This window comes from Cryptomeria japonica, chromosome 8 (assembly GCF_030272615.1).
Source record: "Cryptomeria japonica chromosome 8, Sugi_1.0, whole genome shotgun sequence".
NCBI lineage: Eukaryota > Viridiplantae > Streptophyta > Pinopsida > Cupressales > Cupressaceae > Cryptomeria > Cryptomeria japonica.
In genome coordinates this window covers 341,231,192-341,245,748 of record NC_081412.1, presented here as the reverse complement: position 1 = coordinate 341,245,748, position 14,557 = coordinate 341,231,192, and the positions used below count along the sequence as shown (strand labels likewise).

Genomic DNA, 14,557 nt, shown 5'->3' with positions numbered 1-14,557 from the left:
GACTTCTTGTACTTGTGATTTTGATTCATAAAAGCGAGATAGGCCTGACCATAGAGTGACACCTAGAGCGCATGAGGGATGCACAACCAACAGAAAATCCCCCCACTAACACAACACAAAAAGCCACTAGGGAAACCTGAGATCCAACAAAACAACTAGAAAGCCAGCAAAAAAAGAAAGACCAAAAAACACAAAAAACTAGAACAACCACCCATGAAAGGCTCAAAGAGATGGCCAACTACATGGAGGAATTTTTATCCTACCAATCCTAGCATAAGCTTAACACTTTATCAAAGAATGACACTTTTGTGCAAGAGCCAAGCTTGGTGCTAGATGACACCAAGGTGGAATCAGGGATGGGTTTAACCAATGACTCCATGGTGCCTGAACCCAAAATCAAGGCCTCTATATGTTTTTGTTTCTTCTCCCTTTTCCTGATCAAATCTACCTGTATGGTCTTGATAGCCTAGAGGGAGATATTGGTCGCATTCCTGCAAGCTAGATTGGCCTCCTCAATTTTAATTTTGAGGGCCTCCTGGGATCGCTTGATTTCTTCCACCTCAAATTTAGACTTAGTTATCTTGAGCTTGGCGTCCAAATATTCAATCCTCCCATTCACCTTATCCCACTCCTCTAATAAATTCATTAGCATCATCAACATCCTCCAACCAGGTATTAGTCATAGTTTCAACTTCATTCACCACTTCTAACCTGCTAATTTTCCTTATCGCCACATTCATCTTCCCAAAAAGCCATTTCAATAGATCATCCTACCTTTGTGCACCATCATGCAGGACCTTCATGATTTTGATGAGGATCGTAAATGAGCTCGAGGGCTTGGTATTTACAAGGGGGGAGGGTTTGTGGGAGGAATACTAGGGTTAACATCATCCATAACATTAGTGAGTGTGGACCAATTTGAGCCCATAGTTTCAAATGATTCTGATTCATTAGAGGAAATAGAATCAGAACCAAAGTTCTCAACTATATCCACATAATTGTGCACCTCAATTTGGGGTTCTGCATCAAGGTCTCTTTTAGAGGCAGCACAAGCTTTAAATATGGCCATGCGCACTGGCTTCTTTCTTGTGGACATTTTAGAACCTGAAAGATACACTTCACCAGAGTTGGATGGGGTGACAATGAGATCAAAATATAAGCTAGGGCCGTAAGTGAACCCAATTTCAATAGTGGAAAACCCACCTGAAGGGGTTAGGGCTAAATGGAACTTATAAAGCTTATGGATGAGACCTTGATGAAGGGGAGGTTTACCCTTAACAACAATCCTAGAATAATATAATTTTGGAGATGAAACTTATAAAGCCTATGGTGCAGCGGGGAGGCTCTTTTTTTGGCCCAAAAAATTAAGAGGGGAAAACAACCAGTTTAAAAAATAGTCCTTGATTTTAGCTTATTACTAAAAGTGGAAACTAAAAACTTGAAATTTTGATTTATGTAGATGTATGATGGAAATATTACATTACTAGCACACCAAATCTTCAAAGGCCAGCTATCCATGTTTTGTCCACCCCTGTAGTGCTTTTACGTGTGAACACAATTGGAGCCTATTTAAGAGCATTCACACAAATGATAAAGTGGAGCCTCAATGACCTTGTCTTAGTTTGGTACAACCTTTGCCACCAAACCAAAAAGATAGAGGGTCCTTGTGATGCTATCAACTTTGATGACCTCGATCCTTTTGATGATTGGATTATTAAAGGACAAGAAAAATCTACATAGCTGAATGGGCCCCACAAAATTAATTTTTTGCCTGTTTGTTTGATGGTTTGTCTAGGTTCCAAACCATACAAAACTTGGGCAAACCTACTCACAAAACATGCCTAGATCCTAACCCTGACCCATTCGGGCCAAGTACAACCCCCATTAGCTAAGAACCCAGTAACAAAGCTAAAATCACTTTGTGATTATTAAGGATTCTTTACACTTAGTATATTGAAAATTTCCTTTATTTTCATATTAATGTACCATTAAAGCTATGATCATTGATTGTGGATCATGCTATATTGCCTATAAGGTTTCTTTCATATTCTGAATTTGATTTGATTGTATGACCATTTTGGAAATGAAAAATTTGAAATTTGTGTTATCTAACCCTTATGTTGTATTTCTGTGACTGGAAAATTAAAATACTGGCTAGGTTATTGTTTGTAAGTCAGATTTCGGTTATTGCTTTCTTTTGCATGGTTAGTTTCATTACGGAAAATTGCTTGATTATTATCCTAATCTATGCAATTCCTAAATCTTCATCCAAGTTCATGTTTTTTGTTTTCGTTTTACTGAGGGCCAGCTCATCACACAATATTCCTTCAACATTGTTGTCCTCATTTTTGAAATTCAAGAAATGAAGGCAACCCCTATGAATATTTACTCAAAGTTCATATTTTTATTCCTCTAAGGCACATTTTCCAAGGCCAAAACTCGTCTTGATTAGTGTCTACTCATGTGTGCGAGTTTTTTGTCATCTTTGTTCAGGTTTCACTTGTTTTGGGTTATTATTTTTGCCCTTTTTAGTGCAATTTTGGGTTTCTAGTGTCTGTTTCCAAGTGGGGGGGACTTTTTGGAGGCATTGCAAGTTAACTTATCTACTTGCAATCAGGTCTTTAAGACCCAATTACAAGTAAGTAGAGGTATTTGTTTGTTATAATACTTGTAGTCGTGGTTTTTAAACCCGATTACAAGTTGGTTGCCTTTTCTATAGCACAAACATTAATACTTGTAGTCGTGGGTTTTTGACCCGATTTCTAGTGTCTCTTGTCTTCTAAAAACAAGAGTTTTGAGCATTACATTTGTTTGTTTTGGACTCCTTTTGAAACCCGACTCTGCTCTTCCTTGTCTTGTGAATAAGGAGGGATCCGTTTGTTGATGCATTTGATTAGTAGGACTCTTCTTCCTTTCCCTATCTGAGGCTTGAAGAAGAGTTTTCACTCTCATCTTGCGTTTGAAGACAAAGCATTTCCTCTCCATCTTCATGGGTTTTTCTCTTGAGGTAAGTGTTTTGTTTATCTCTTTCTTTCCATTTTCCTTTCTCTTCAATGCGTTTTCTAGTGCATTGTTCTTCTTTCCTGGTTCGCGTTTTCTCTTTCCCTTGAATGCGATGTGTAATGTCAATGTGGAATCATCCTTCCTATGATTAGCGTGCATGATGACATTCAGCTCTTTTTGTGATATCTTGTTTTCCTTTGCAACTGATTGATACTTGCAATCAGGGGGGTTTAGAACCCGATTGCAAGTGTTTCCTTCACTTGCACGTCCTTCCTTTTTCACAGATGCAAGTTTGTTTACTTGCAATCAGGTACCTAAGACCTGATTGCAAGATTGTTTTTCCCTACCAAACTTATCTACTTGCAATCGGGTCCTAGGGACCAGATTACAAGTGCCAATTGTTATGTTTTCCCCATTATGCCTTAAAGATGTATTTCGGATTTCCAAAGCATGGTTGCAAGTTCATAATTCTCCCTTTGCAGTTACAAAATTCTACTTGCAATTAGATCCTGAAGACCCGATTGCAAGTCTTTTACTATCAAGTGATTGCAAACAAAGTGCACTTGCAATCGGGAGAAGTTTTTGAATATGTGAAACTTGTGTTCTTGCCATCAACCCTTCAAGATCTGATTCCAAGAATAAATTATGTAGACTTTCCCTATTGTCACACAAGCTTGTTTACTTGCATTCAGGTCTCCGAGACCTGATTGCAAGTAAAAGTTTTATAATTATTGTCAAGACACGCATCCTAAGCTTGCTTTCATTCACTTGCATTCCATCTCTCAAGATCTGAAATTCCACCACTGTCCTTGTCAAGCCTTATCCACAATGCGTCACTCAAGCTTTCATAATAAATATCCAAATTGGTCTAAGGTTGAGCATTGATTTTCCAAGTTTTGGCATCATGGCATCCCCAATAGCTTCGGAAGATGTCTTAACTCTCTTGAGTTTGCATCACAGTGTTGCAGATTCTTGTTCAATGACAAAAGAGCCAACATCCCTTACGAATAAAAAGATGAAATACAAGTATGATAAATATTAGAATGAGATTGCTCCTTCTCAAGTGAGCTCTCCAGTGGATGAGATCGAGGATACATAGATCGGACATGTTGACATGTCTGAATTTCTTGAAAGGGCAAAGGGATCACCAACCCATGGAATGTAATTGCCCCTGAATAGCCATATCCATCTCGTTTCTACTTTCCCAGTGGCTGCCTTGGAGCCAAAGTTTGTGCTTACCTACGCCACTCATTTTGACAAAGTAGCTAGGACACTCAAAGATGATGGTGGTAATATCATTATTAGATTAGATGCAGAGACTATTGACGAGATCTTCAAGGTTCCTGTTGCCCCAATGTATGCAGATATCTCAATGAAGAGTGCACTAGATCACTATAACCAAAACAGGTCAAACTGTATAAAACATATCAATTCTAAATGGCTCAAAACTCCCAGGACCTGTTTCTCAAGATGGCCTAAGTTGTTTCGATCTGATTTCATTGAGGAAATCAGCGATATGATCACGCTTCTCAGCAGAATAATGGGATTGAAACATTCCAGTGTGTTTAAGATTTGGATGTACAAATATATTGTAGTCATGAGGAAAGGGCAGTCTCATATTTTCTGGGGTGAAGTCATCAGTGATAACCTATGTGAGCAGCTGTCACAAGTTTCTACCACCCTCCCCTTCTATATGAATTCATACTTGGTGTTCATAACAGTGTCACTTAGACAATTTCTTGGTCTTTCTACCAAAGGTGACAAATCGCTAGTACCAATATGGAAGTATTATGAGCAACTCACTTTGAGACACAGTAGGATTCACTACAGGAGGGTCTAGGATGCCTTCTTTGGTCATTTCATGTGCTTATTTGATAAAACACTCAAGAACAATAGAGTGTCAAAGGCAGCCTGGAAGAAGATAAATGAGTATGGATGCTTGTTCCTACAGTTCCCAACTTTCACTTACATGAGAGTTGGATGTTTTGAAGATCAGCCATACATGCTACCTAGATATCCTACTAACAAGATCATACTGATGGAGTTGGCTAGGTAGTTGGTGACAGTTCATGCAGTCCAGTTAGCCAATCATAAGCTAGGCATCAACATATCCTCTCACAATCCATTGCAGATTGGGTGTTATTCCTTGACAACTTCAGCAAGGGCCAAAGCAATGGAAACTGAACTTCAAGAAATTACGTTGAAGAAGATCAAGGCGAGGAAAGACTTTCATTATAGGGGGATGAAGGACAAAATCAAGAGAGCCTTCACTCATATCCATCGCCTTGAGGATGTATGGGTTGATCTTCATCGCCTTGAGGATGTATGGGTTGATCTTCATTACCTTGAGGATGTATGGGTTGATCTTCACACAGAAGATGTCAGGAGAATGGATTATAGAAGGCTCACCTTGGAGCAAATTGTGGATCTGGATCTAACCAAGATTCCAGAAGGAATGATAGATGATGGGAAAACTCTTAGACCTAGAGGCTTGCTAAGGCTCCTTTTTCGTCTCCCTAATGGTCACAAAGGAGTGTACTTCTATCTTTGACAGATTTCAGCCTATTCTTGCTAATACCAATGCTTGGTTGAAGAACAATAACGTCAAAATGATCAAGATCAAGGTTGGAGCAAAAAGTGATTCGGCAGGACCAATTGGGCGTAGATCCGAAGTCAGAGTTAAATCCAAAGAAGGTGCTTCTTCCTCAGGCACCAGGATCAAGCTAAGAGTGAGTAGAGCATTAGTTATCCCTCCACAAGAGCTATCACTAAAAGGGAAAGAGAGGCCTCAAGTACAGATCCATGTCATTGACCCTGAAGATGAAGCACATGAGGAGAATACAATAGGATCACCTCCTTCTAGGGACTCAGATTCTCCTCACACAGTCGTTCCTCAATTGTCTTTGGATGTGCATGTGTCTCAAATTGACACGGATGTGGACTCTTTCTCCACAATTCGCGTGGATCCTGTTGTGCCAAGTGCAGTTGTTTGCACTAATGTTTCATCATCATATGCAGAAGTACCTGTAGAGACTTCTCATGTTGACTTGGAGAATGTCTTTGATGTAAACCCTTCATATACCATTTTGTCTAGCATATCAATTCCAGAAATTGATACTTCCCCTTATATATTTAATTTCAGCAGCTCAAGAATCCTAAGCCAAGAGCTACTGAGAAGGCAAAGACAGTTTCACGAGTTATTGTAGACAACAATAAGATGAAATATGCAGAAGTGGTAGAACCTCTAGCTGAAAAACCTCCAAAAGAAATGCAACTATTTGATTACAGGCTCACAAGGGTGGAACTAGGAAAGCAGACACATGCTGGAATTATACATGATGCTCAGGATTTGGTGGCCTTATTGGTTCAGAGTTACGATGAGCTCCTGGCAAAGAAAGATAAGCTCAAAGAGGAGAATTTGCAACTCATCTCAATGATCCAAAAGATCACTAATTCTTCAAAAAAGGTTGATCCCTTGACTTCCTCTACTTTTGAAGAATCCATCAAACAATTGGAGAAAACTGCTTGGAAGGCTAAGGCAATTAATTCTTGGGTAGATCGGCTAACTGATTAAAGTACCCAATTGGTGAAGAAAGCATTGCATGTGTTGAGCAATGTGAGAACAACGAAATAAAGTTGAATCAGACTTTAGAGGCTTTTAGCCAAAGTCTGGAATCCACAGAGAAGATTTGAGGATCTGGCATGAAATGGATTAGGTCAAGCTAGAAATCTTGTGCAGCAATATGGTGCTACCAAATAGGGAGAGGTACATCGAATTTGAAGAACTCATGGTCAACAAGTCACTGGTTATCAAAGACCTTATCAAGGATGTACAGGCTACTCTTGAAATAAGTGTTGAGGTAGAGCAGGATGTTGTCTTTAATTTTGAGAAGATGTCTTGTAAGATCTTAAATCATGATGGAGAATTGCTCACTGAAGATTTGATACTTACTGAATTGGTATCAAAACTTTGTCAAGAACTGGGATCAAAACAGTTTACGGTGGCTTCAATCCTTCAGTTTGTGAATTGCCAAGTCTTTCTTGATAAAATGCAAACTGTTCTTGAGGAACATAGCATTGCAGCAGTCAGATACTCTAATGTCATCATCAAGGCTATTGCGAGGAACACAATAGGTCCGGATCCTGAGGAGTTGCAGAAATTAATTGACAAATTCCAGTCCTTCATGGCCAAAGATAGAAGAGAATAGGAAGTTGAAATATCCCCTTACTTTTTTTAAAAAAATTCAGTTTTCAAACACCAAAAAGCACCCATTAGGGTCAGAAAAGATAATCAAAACACTGCTGAAAGGTAACCCTTCCACTTTCTAATCACCAAGAGTCCAGTGTGGGAAGGTGAGAGCATACGGTGATAAGGGGATCGTTAGCTTCAATAATCCATAGGAAATTACAATGTTGGGCGGCAAGCTAGCCCCTTCCACTTGTCCAACGGGTAATAGAAATTTTAACAACAATTTGGCACTGTAACCAGCCAATTACAATCCAAAGAATCTTAAGTATACAACAATCACTCGACCACTTATTCAGTGGGAGGACTAAAATGAAAATAACAATCCACTCAACCGCTTGTTCAGCAGGAGGACAGTATTACAATAAGATGAGATAGGCGACAAAGCCAGCCTCTTCCACTTATTCAATGGGTCTTGTGATACAATTCAAAATAAGATAGCTATTAGTACTACTAATCAGCTTTAAATTACATAGCATGAATTTTCAGATTAAGATATCACTGTCCAACGCTGCAAATGATGTGTTATGCACTCTAAAAGCTCCAATAGACTAACTACTCCCAAAACACACTTCACACTCCAAATTTCAGAATCTAATATGGAAGAACAACAAGCTGGATAACGCAGACTAGCAACACTAAACCCCACGAATTCACTCAAAACCCAACCAAACAACTCCAAAACACATTTAAATGGATCCTAGACATGAGACAACTGAGATAGAACAGAGAAATACCAACAAACATTGTGCAAACCAATGACACACAACCCAAGGCACCTCCCAGCATGGTACGCCTAGGGCAGAAAGTTCGATTTGCAATACAAAAATCAAGACTCCAAATTATGAGATGAAAACTGACATGAAGAATCGTCTAGAGCATAGGGAAAGGTTGAGCGAATACCCAAAACCATTGGAGATCCACGCAAAGACTTATGAATAAAACACACCTACAACCACACTGTAAACCAGCAACCTACAACTACACTCCACACCAAAAATTAGAAAAACATCAAGCATCAATTTCTCAATGAACTCCATCTATTCTCCTGAGTGAAGAATAGTCTCAACTAGTCGCTATCTTTCAAGCGAGAAGCTAAGCATTCAGGTAAGCATTCCTTGAAGTATTCAATCGAAATTCTGGCAACACTTCGTTGCAATATTCATGGATACCCCAAATGAGAGCCCAAGGCCTTTATTTATAGCATCTAACCATGCCAAATTCAAATCCAACTCCACTCCAAATGGCGACAAAATTCACATGACCTTTCATTTCACCTCCTTGGCATATGGCGCCCAACTCCTATCCACCCTTAGTTGCCATCCCTTTTGATAAATATAAGGCTTATAAGATAACATTGATAAAATTGCATTTTAGTGTCCCATTAAGAAGGTTAAATATTTCGCCCAAATAGACTTAGGATAAAAAAATAATATTTCCCCTCTCCAAGTTGTCCAAGTCTAAATAAAATACATGTAAGCCTTAATCAATAAAATATAAATTTTTCCAATTACTGACAACTGCCAACATTGAGCCAAGGCCAAGGTACTGAACTGCATTGCAAAAATAGTCATCTGAGTTCGAACACAGGAATCTGCAAAAAATAATATTGCCAGAGATAGCCACTGAACTGAGCTGCAGAACCCATGCCAAAAATAGCACTACTATAAATAGCACTTACTAAAAATAGCATACTACTAAAAATAGTAAGTGTGTCCAAAGACATTTTGAGCAATCATCGCAACTTACTAAAAATAGTAAGTTCGGGAAAGTCTTCAGGTTCATTTGCATGTTACACCATTGCGAAGCTCTCAAAAAACCCAGAAGGAATCCGGAATCCAAACTGACAAACTCCATCAAGTACACCCCTGAAAACATCAAGGAGTCCTAGAAAATAGGAAACCCTAATTTCTGCCCCAACTAGCCTACAGGTCTCCGGAATAGGCTAATGGCCAACTGAACTGGTTACAGCTAAGAAGGGGACATTACAGAAGTGTCTCATGACACTTGAGTTTTGTTTTATGTATTTTCTTTTCGACAAATTACATGCAGTTTCGAGACTTGTAATTACAAGTAGTTTTATCACTTGTAATCTTGTCACCTGTAATTGCATGTAAACAAATTACAAGTTGGTTAGCAAAAGAACTGTAATTTGAATAAATCATAGTTAGTTAGTTGTGGAAAAAGTCTCAGTTAGTTAGACTTCAAACATTTTTCTCTCAACTCCTCTCCTATATATACACGAGGGTGCTCTTTGTATTTTTTTATCTTTTTAGCAAGCAACAAAATTCTGCAAAAATTTAGAGTCATGAAAACTTTGTGTTTTATACTTGTAAATTGGTTTATCAAGCAATATCAAGAAGCCATTTGAGATTCAAACTTTGTGTTGAGACCTTTGTTCATATATCCATTGTGTTCTTAAGTCACAGTGATATACTTGTTTGCATGTACTTCAGATTCTAGTGAAATTGTTAAAAATAACTTTAATCTGATTTCTTGCAGTCTTTGTGCTGCAAATATTGAGGATTAAATTAGCATAGTTAAGTTCATGATAGAAAGAAGCTACAAGACTTTGTGCTTGTGATTGTTCTTGTTCATATCAGCAGAAGTGCATTTTATTGACTGACTTTGAGCTGTTGTAAGTTGTACATTGTTGTCATACTAATCATTTTAAAAGGTAGATAGGACAGTAGATAAGTAAAGACTTTGAGATTTGCTTCTATATTCCCATCCCAGCGAAGTGACAGAAGACTTTGGGCTTTCACGGAAACTTCACTTCCTTTTCGTATAAGTGTCTTTCTAATTGTTAAAGTTTCTTAAGTTGTTGTATTTGTTTCTTAATTGCAGTTTCTTTTCTGAAAAGAGAAAAGAAAATCAAGGATGTTGTCCCACCCAAGTTAGATTAGGGCTTATATATCATAGAAAGGGGGAGCCTTCCCTTAAAATTAGGAGAGTTTTTAACTCACGTTGTGGCTGAAACCACAATTTTGCACGCCTCCCCAAGTGTACAAAATTTTCAACCAACAAACATGACAATGACAATCTAGACTAGTCATTTACTTGTTTCCTGCCTCGCACTTCTAGCATTGCATTATTTTTTGAATTCTTGATTCCAAGCTTGTCTTTTATATTGATAATTGTGAGAAGCCACAACCAATACATAAAGCAAATGATACAGATTATGGATTCTCCACAAAATGCAAAAGTATAAGATCTGAATGAGAGAACATCATACAAATTAAAATCATGTTGCATATTGAGCTGTAAACATCTTCAAAAAAAAAAAACGAAATGGATTATACTTATCAGATAACACATACCCTATAATTCAGGGAGGTAAGCACTACAATTCCAGCACTGACATTAGAAGCTGATTTCAAGCTCAGCATGTGAAAGGTCAAGACAAAAGTCTAGTCTTACTTGTGGTAGTATATTTTTAAAATGTCAGTAACAAGTCAAGAGGAAAAACAAGAATTAATTGTAATTATCAATTAAGCCAACAAAGGCACATATAGCAACAATATTATCTATGATGAAAGCAGCTTAGAAAAATGGCAAAGGGAAAGAACAATCCCCTTAAAGGTAATTCAGCAAATATTGCTACATATATCCCATTCATATTAAGAACCTAGATGTACTTGATTTGGCACATGAGGCTAACTTGTCCCTGTTGCGCCACTAAGCAGATACCATTTTAGAAGTTCCAAGAAGTGAATCATGTACCTTTGTAGAAGGATTTTTAGGGTATAACTAGACATGTGAGATATGCAAACAACATTTTAAATAAGAATCTTCTTTGAGCTCTGGAAAATGTTGAGAAGGGATTTGGACATTCTCTAATAAGAGTGGCATCTCTCATATTCATAGCATGAGAGATGAATGAGCTCAAAGCATTAATGCAATGCATGTACTTCTGTTGGAAGAAAGGATATAACTAAATCCAAGGAAATGTAAATATTTTAATTCAATTCGTCATCATTCATTATTTTCTGCTTTGTGATCCTCTGCATTCTCATTTTTCATACTTGCTTCTGTTAAGGATCCTTCAATTCAACTTCTTCAAGATTGGCCCTTTTCATTGAGCAGACATTGAGAGACAACACTATTACTACAGCAAAAAAAATGTCAATATCAATTGTTTTTTACCAATGTGTTGAACCATCACACCTTCTTCTACTTACAGTGTAGATGGTATGTTTTTAGTTGTTCCAGGATACCCCTCATGTCTATCACCAAATACTAAGCTAATCAAGCCTCCATTTCAAGACTTTGTGGATAATTATCAGAAGTATTAAGAAGACGGTCCATTCCATATTTTGTCATGTTCTACGAAGTGATGATGACTTTGTGTAAAATAATTGTAGAAGGTGTTCTATTGTCTCTTTTGTCTGTCCATCCCTCCACCAACAAGGTATTCAGTTGCTATCTCTCTTTGTCAATGTTGTAATTTCTATTCTAGTTATATACACAAATTCACATTTGAGGGTTCATAGATCTAGCTATACACACTACCCACATACACAAATAATTCAAATCATAAAAGGCATTGTATAAACCATACAAAGGGAAAGGGGAACCATGTTATGCATATTGAAAGAAACCAAAAACCTAGTAAAAGGGTTTAGAGTAATATGTTAGACAATACAAATATAGGAGTCAAGACAATCCCCCAATCCTGACTACAATAAAAAGGTCAAAAGATGGAGAACTTAGAGCACTTTGATCACCACGTCCAAACTGTAACCACAGAGGATGGTGCAAACCAAGAGGGGAATTGAACAATCTCAAACAAAAGGAAACCTAGAAAGTACAATGGTTGACTCTTTTCACTACTAAAGAGTGAGATACCTCACATATATTCTGTTGTGTTGTTTCATTATATGATGATGGTTTTATGGTAAATTCTCTTGGATTGTTTCTGTCCTCATACATATAGATGAATATTGTGGTTGAATCTACTTCTCTTATATACATGATAGCTACATACACTATAGTATCCTCAAAATTAATAAAAAAGAAAATTTATTTCTCAAACCAACAGCTTAAAAAAAAGTTCCCATCATTAGAAGACTGGCCACAGGAGCACACTTCTCCATCTGATAGATTGTGTAAATAGAGCATCAAATAAAATACCTGTCAGGTGCGCATTTGGCATAAAAGGGCTTGTACCATCAGATGTGTGTTGAATTTCATCTTCTCTACAGCAGCTAAAGCATATCATGATTATACCAAAGCAAAGATGTCTAATTTTCACAGCCCAAATATTTTGAAATCCTGTTGCAGATTTTAAAAACTTCAGTAATAATGATAGTTCATAATCATAGTACCTTATTTCTGCTAAAACTATAGCTGACTGCAACTAGTTTAGAAAGACATACAAATTAAAAGGTAAATACATGAATTAAAAAAATAGACATCCATCAAAAAAGTTGCAACACAAACACCCTGAGCAATAACTAAACACCATGGGATACATCAGCATTGAGATAGAAGTGTAACAAGATAATAATGTCGCTGGAGAGACATTAAAAGAAAGCTCTAATTTCAGACAAATACTTTCACGGTTTCAATGTATAAATGAAATGGATAGGATATCCACATTATAACTTTAAAAGTTATCTAATTCACCATAACTTCCCATTTCAGCAGAGAAACATAACCCTCAGCATAAATGATGTGAATGATAAAGGGAAATTGAGCTACTGGACTAATCAATTTTGTGTTGACTAGACAAGTGAAAATTGAGAAAGGATTTTCATCATATGGGTCCCCAGAGGAGGCCCTCTCTGTAGCCTTTGTTGCAATCACTGATCTTGTAGATGTGGCGGAAGGCAGTAGACATAAAGACCAAGTTTTTTCAGCTCAATACCAGTGACACACCAATCTGGTGTACCCACTTATATAACTTCAAAAGAAAATTTTCTTCCGTTTTCAAATATTGTGCTCCCGAGTTTTGACTTCCTGACCAGGCCCAATAACATACTCAAACATGCAAATTCACCTACACCCAGAGTACATCTTATCACCCAGGAGTATAACAAGGAGGATAAGAGCACATCTTATCATCTGTCTGTACATGCTGTAGCCATAGTTCACAACATAGATAGACACTGGTTGAGAAGTTTTGAATGCCTTACCTAATTGAATAACCCCAAGCACGAATTGCCAAGGACCCAAGACATTTACACAGAACAGCCTAAGCTGCATGCCCACCTGGCCTATTAAGAAGTACCCTTAAACATGGCATTATATTATTTCATAATTACATTCATAAACTCGATATAAGAGGTTTTTATTTGGAAAGATCCCAAAATGAGAATTCTGTGAATATACTAAACTTTGACAACCCCAATCTGAAAGCCTAGATTTCTGAAATAGAAAGATGGAGTTTCAGAGACAGAAATCTATAGTAAACAGAAAATCCAAAACAAGTGTAGAGAAATATGTATCTGAAACTCTTTAAAAATATGAAGCTGATATAGTATATGAGATCTGAACATTTGTAATGCAACAGGAAATTGGAAATTTCTAGAAACTAAATTTGTAACTGCTACAAAAAGAAAATTTTGAAACTGTTGAAAAAAACTAAGTTATTTTCTCTTTCTGACAACATGTAATGAAAGCAGAAATTTATATTACTAAATATTAATGAACACTACCTTAAAGGGAAAAGAACTTTCCTGAGAGGTTGTGAATGCTGACTCAACACCCATCCAGGACAATCTGGACATTGTTTTGGTGAGCACAGTTTTCAGACTTGTGCCCATGAACTGCTTTCCCCAAAACATGTTCTACAATCTAAGAGTTTATTTATAACAATTTTCTCACCAAGTCCTTTTGCCTCTTGCATGTCGGATTATTTCTAATGGTCCCATAAAATTAAGCCTAATGGACCCATAAGATACACTCACAAAATACAAATTCTGATAGACCCCACCAATTTAAGTGCACATTATAAATATCATCAGGTTTAAAAAATGTTTCTAATAATTTCCCTCCTTACTTCTTCCACAAGGAATAGAAGTGTATTATTAATATCTTGAAGCTTCTTCAAACTTGATCACACTGCCTAATGAATCAAATGTGTAAAGTCAATAATCCAGTTAATTATGCCAAGGAGTTTAATTTCTCCAATTCCCATATGTAGAAAGAAAGAAATTATATTAATGTCCATGAATGACCGAAATAGATCTAAGTGACTGAAACATACAACAATAACAAAGGACTAAGGCAAAAGGGACCCTAGTCACAAAATAAAAACAAAAAAGCCCTAAAAACTATACACACTAGGGTTGACAAGTGTAACCC

At 37.2% G+C, this 14,557-nt stretch overlaps 1 protein-coding gene across 2 annotated transcripts in view; it reads right to left on the bottom strand.

Moving 5' to 3' along the window:
- LOC131078870 (pto-interacting protein 1) overlaps positions 1–12,519 on the bottom strand; it is a 175,058-nt gene extending 162,539 nt beyond the window's left edge. For both annotated transcript variants that reach the window (XM_058016700.2, XM_058016703.2), the window contains exon 1: positions 12,383–12,519. In XM_058016700.2, coding sequence (XP_057872683.2) covers positions 12,383–12,470 — 88 coding nt within the window. In that variant the 5' untranslated portion in view covers positions 12,471–12,519. The remainder of the gene's footprint in view (positions 1–12,382) is intronic.
- Between the last annotated feature and the right edge of the window lie 2,038 nt (positions 12,520–14,557).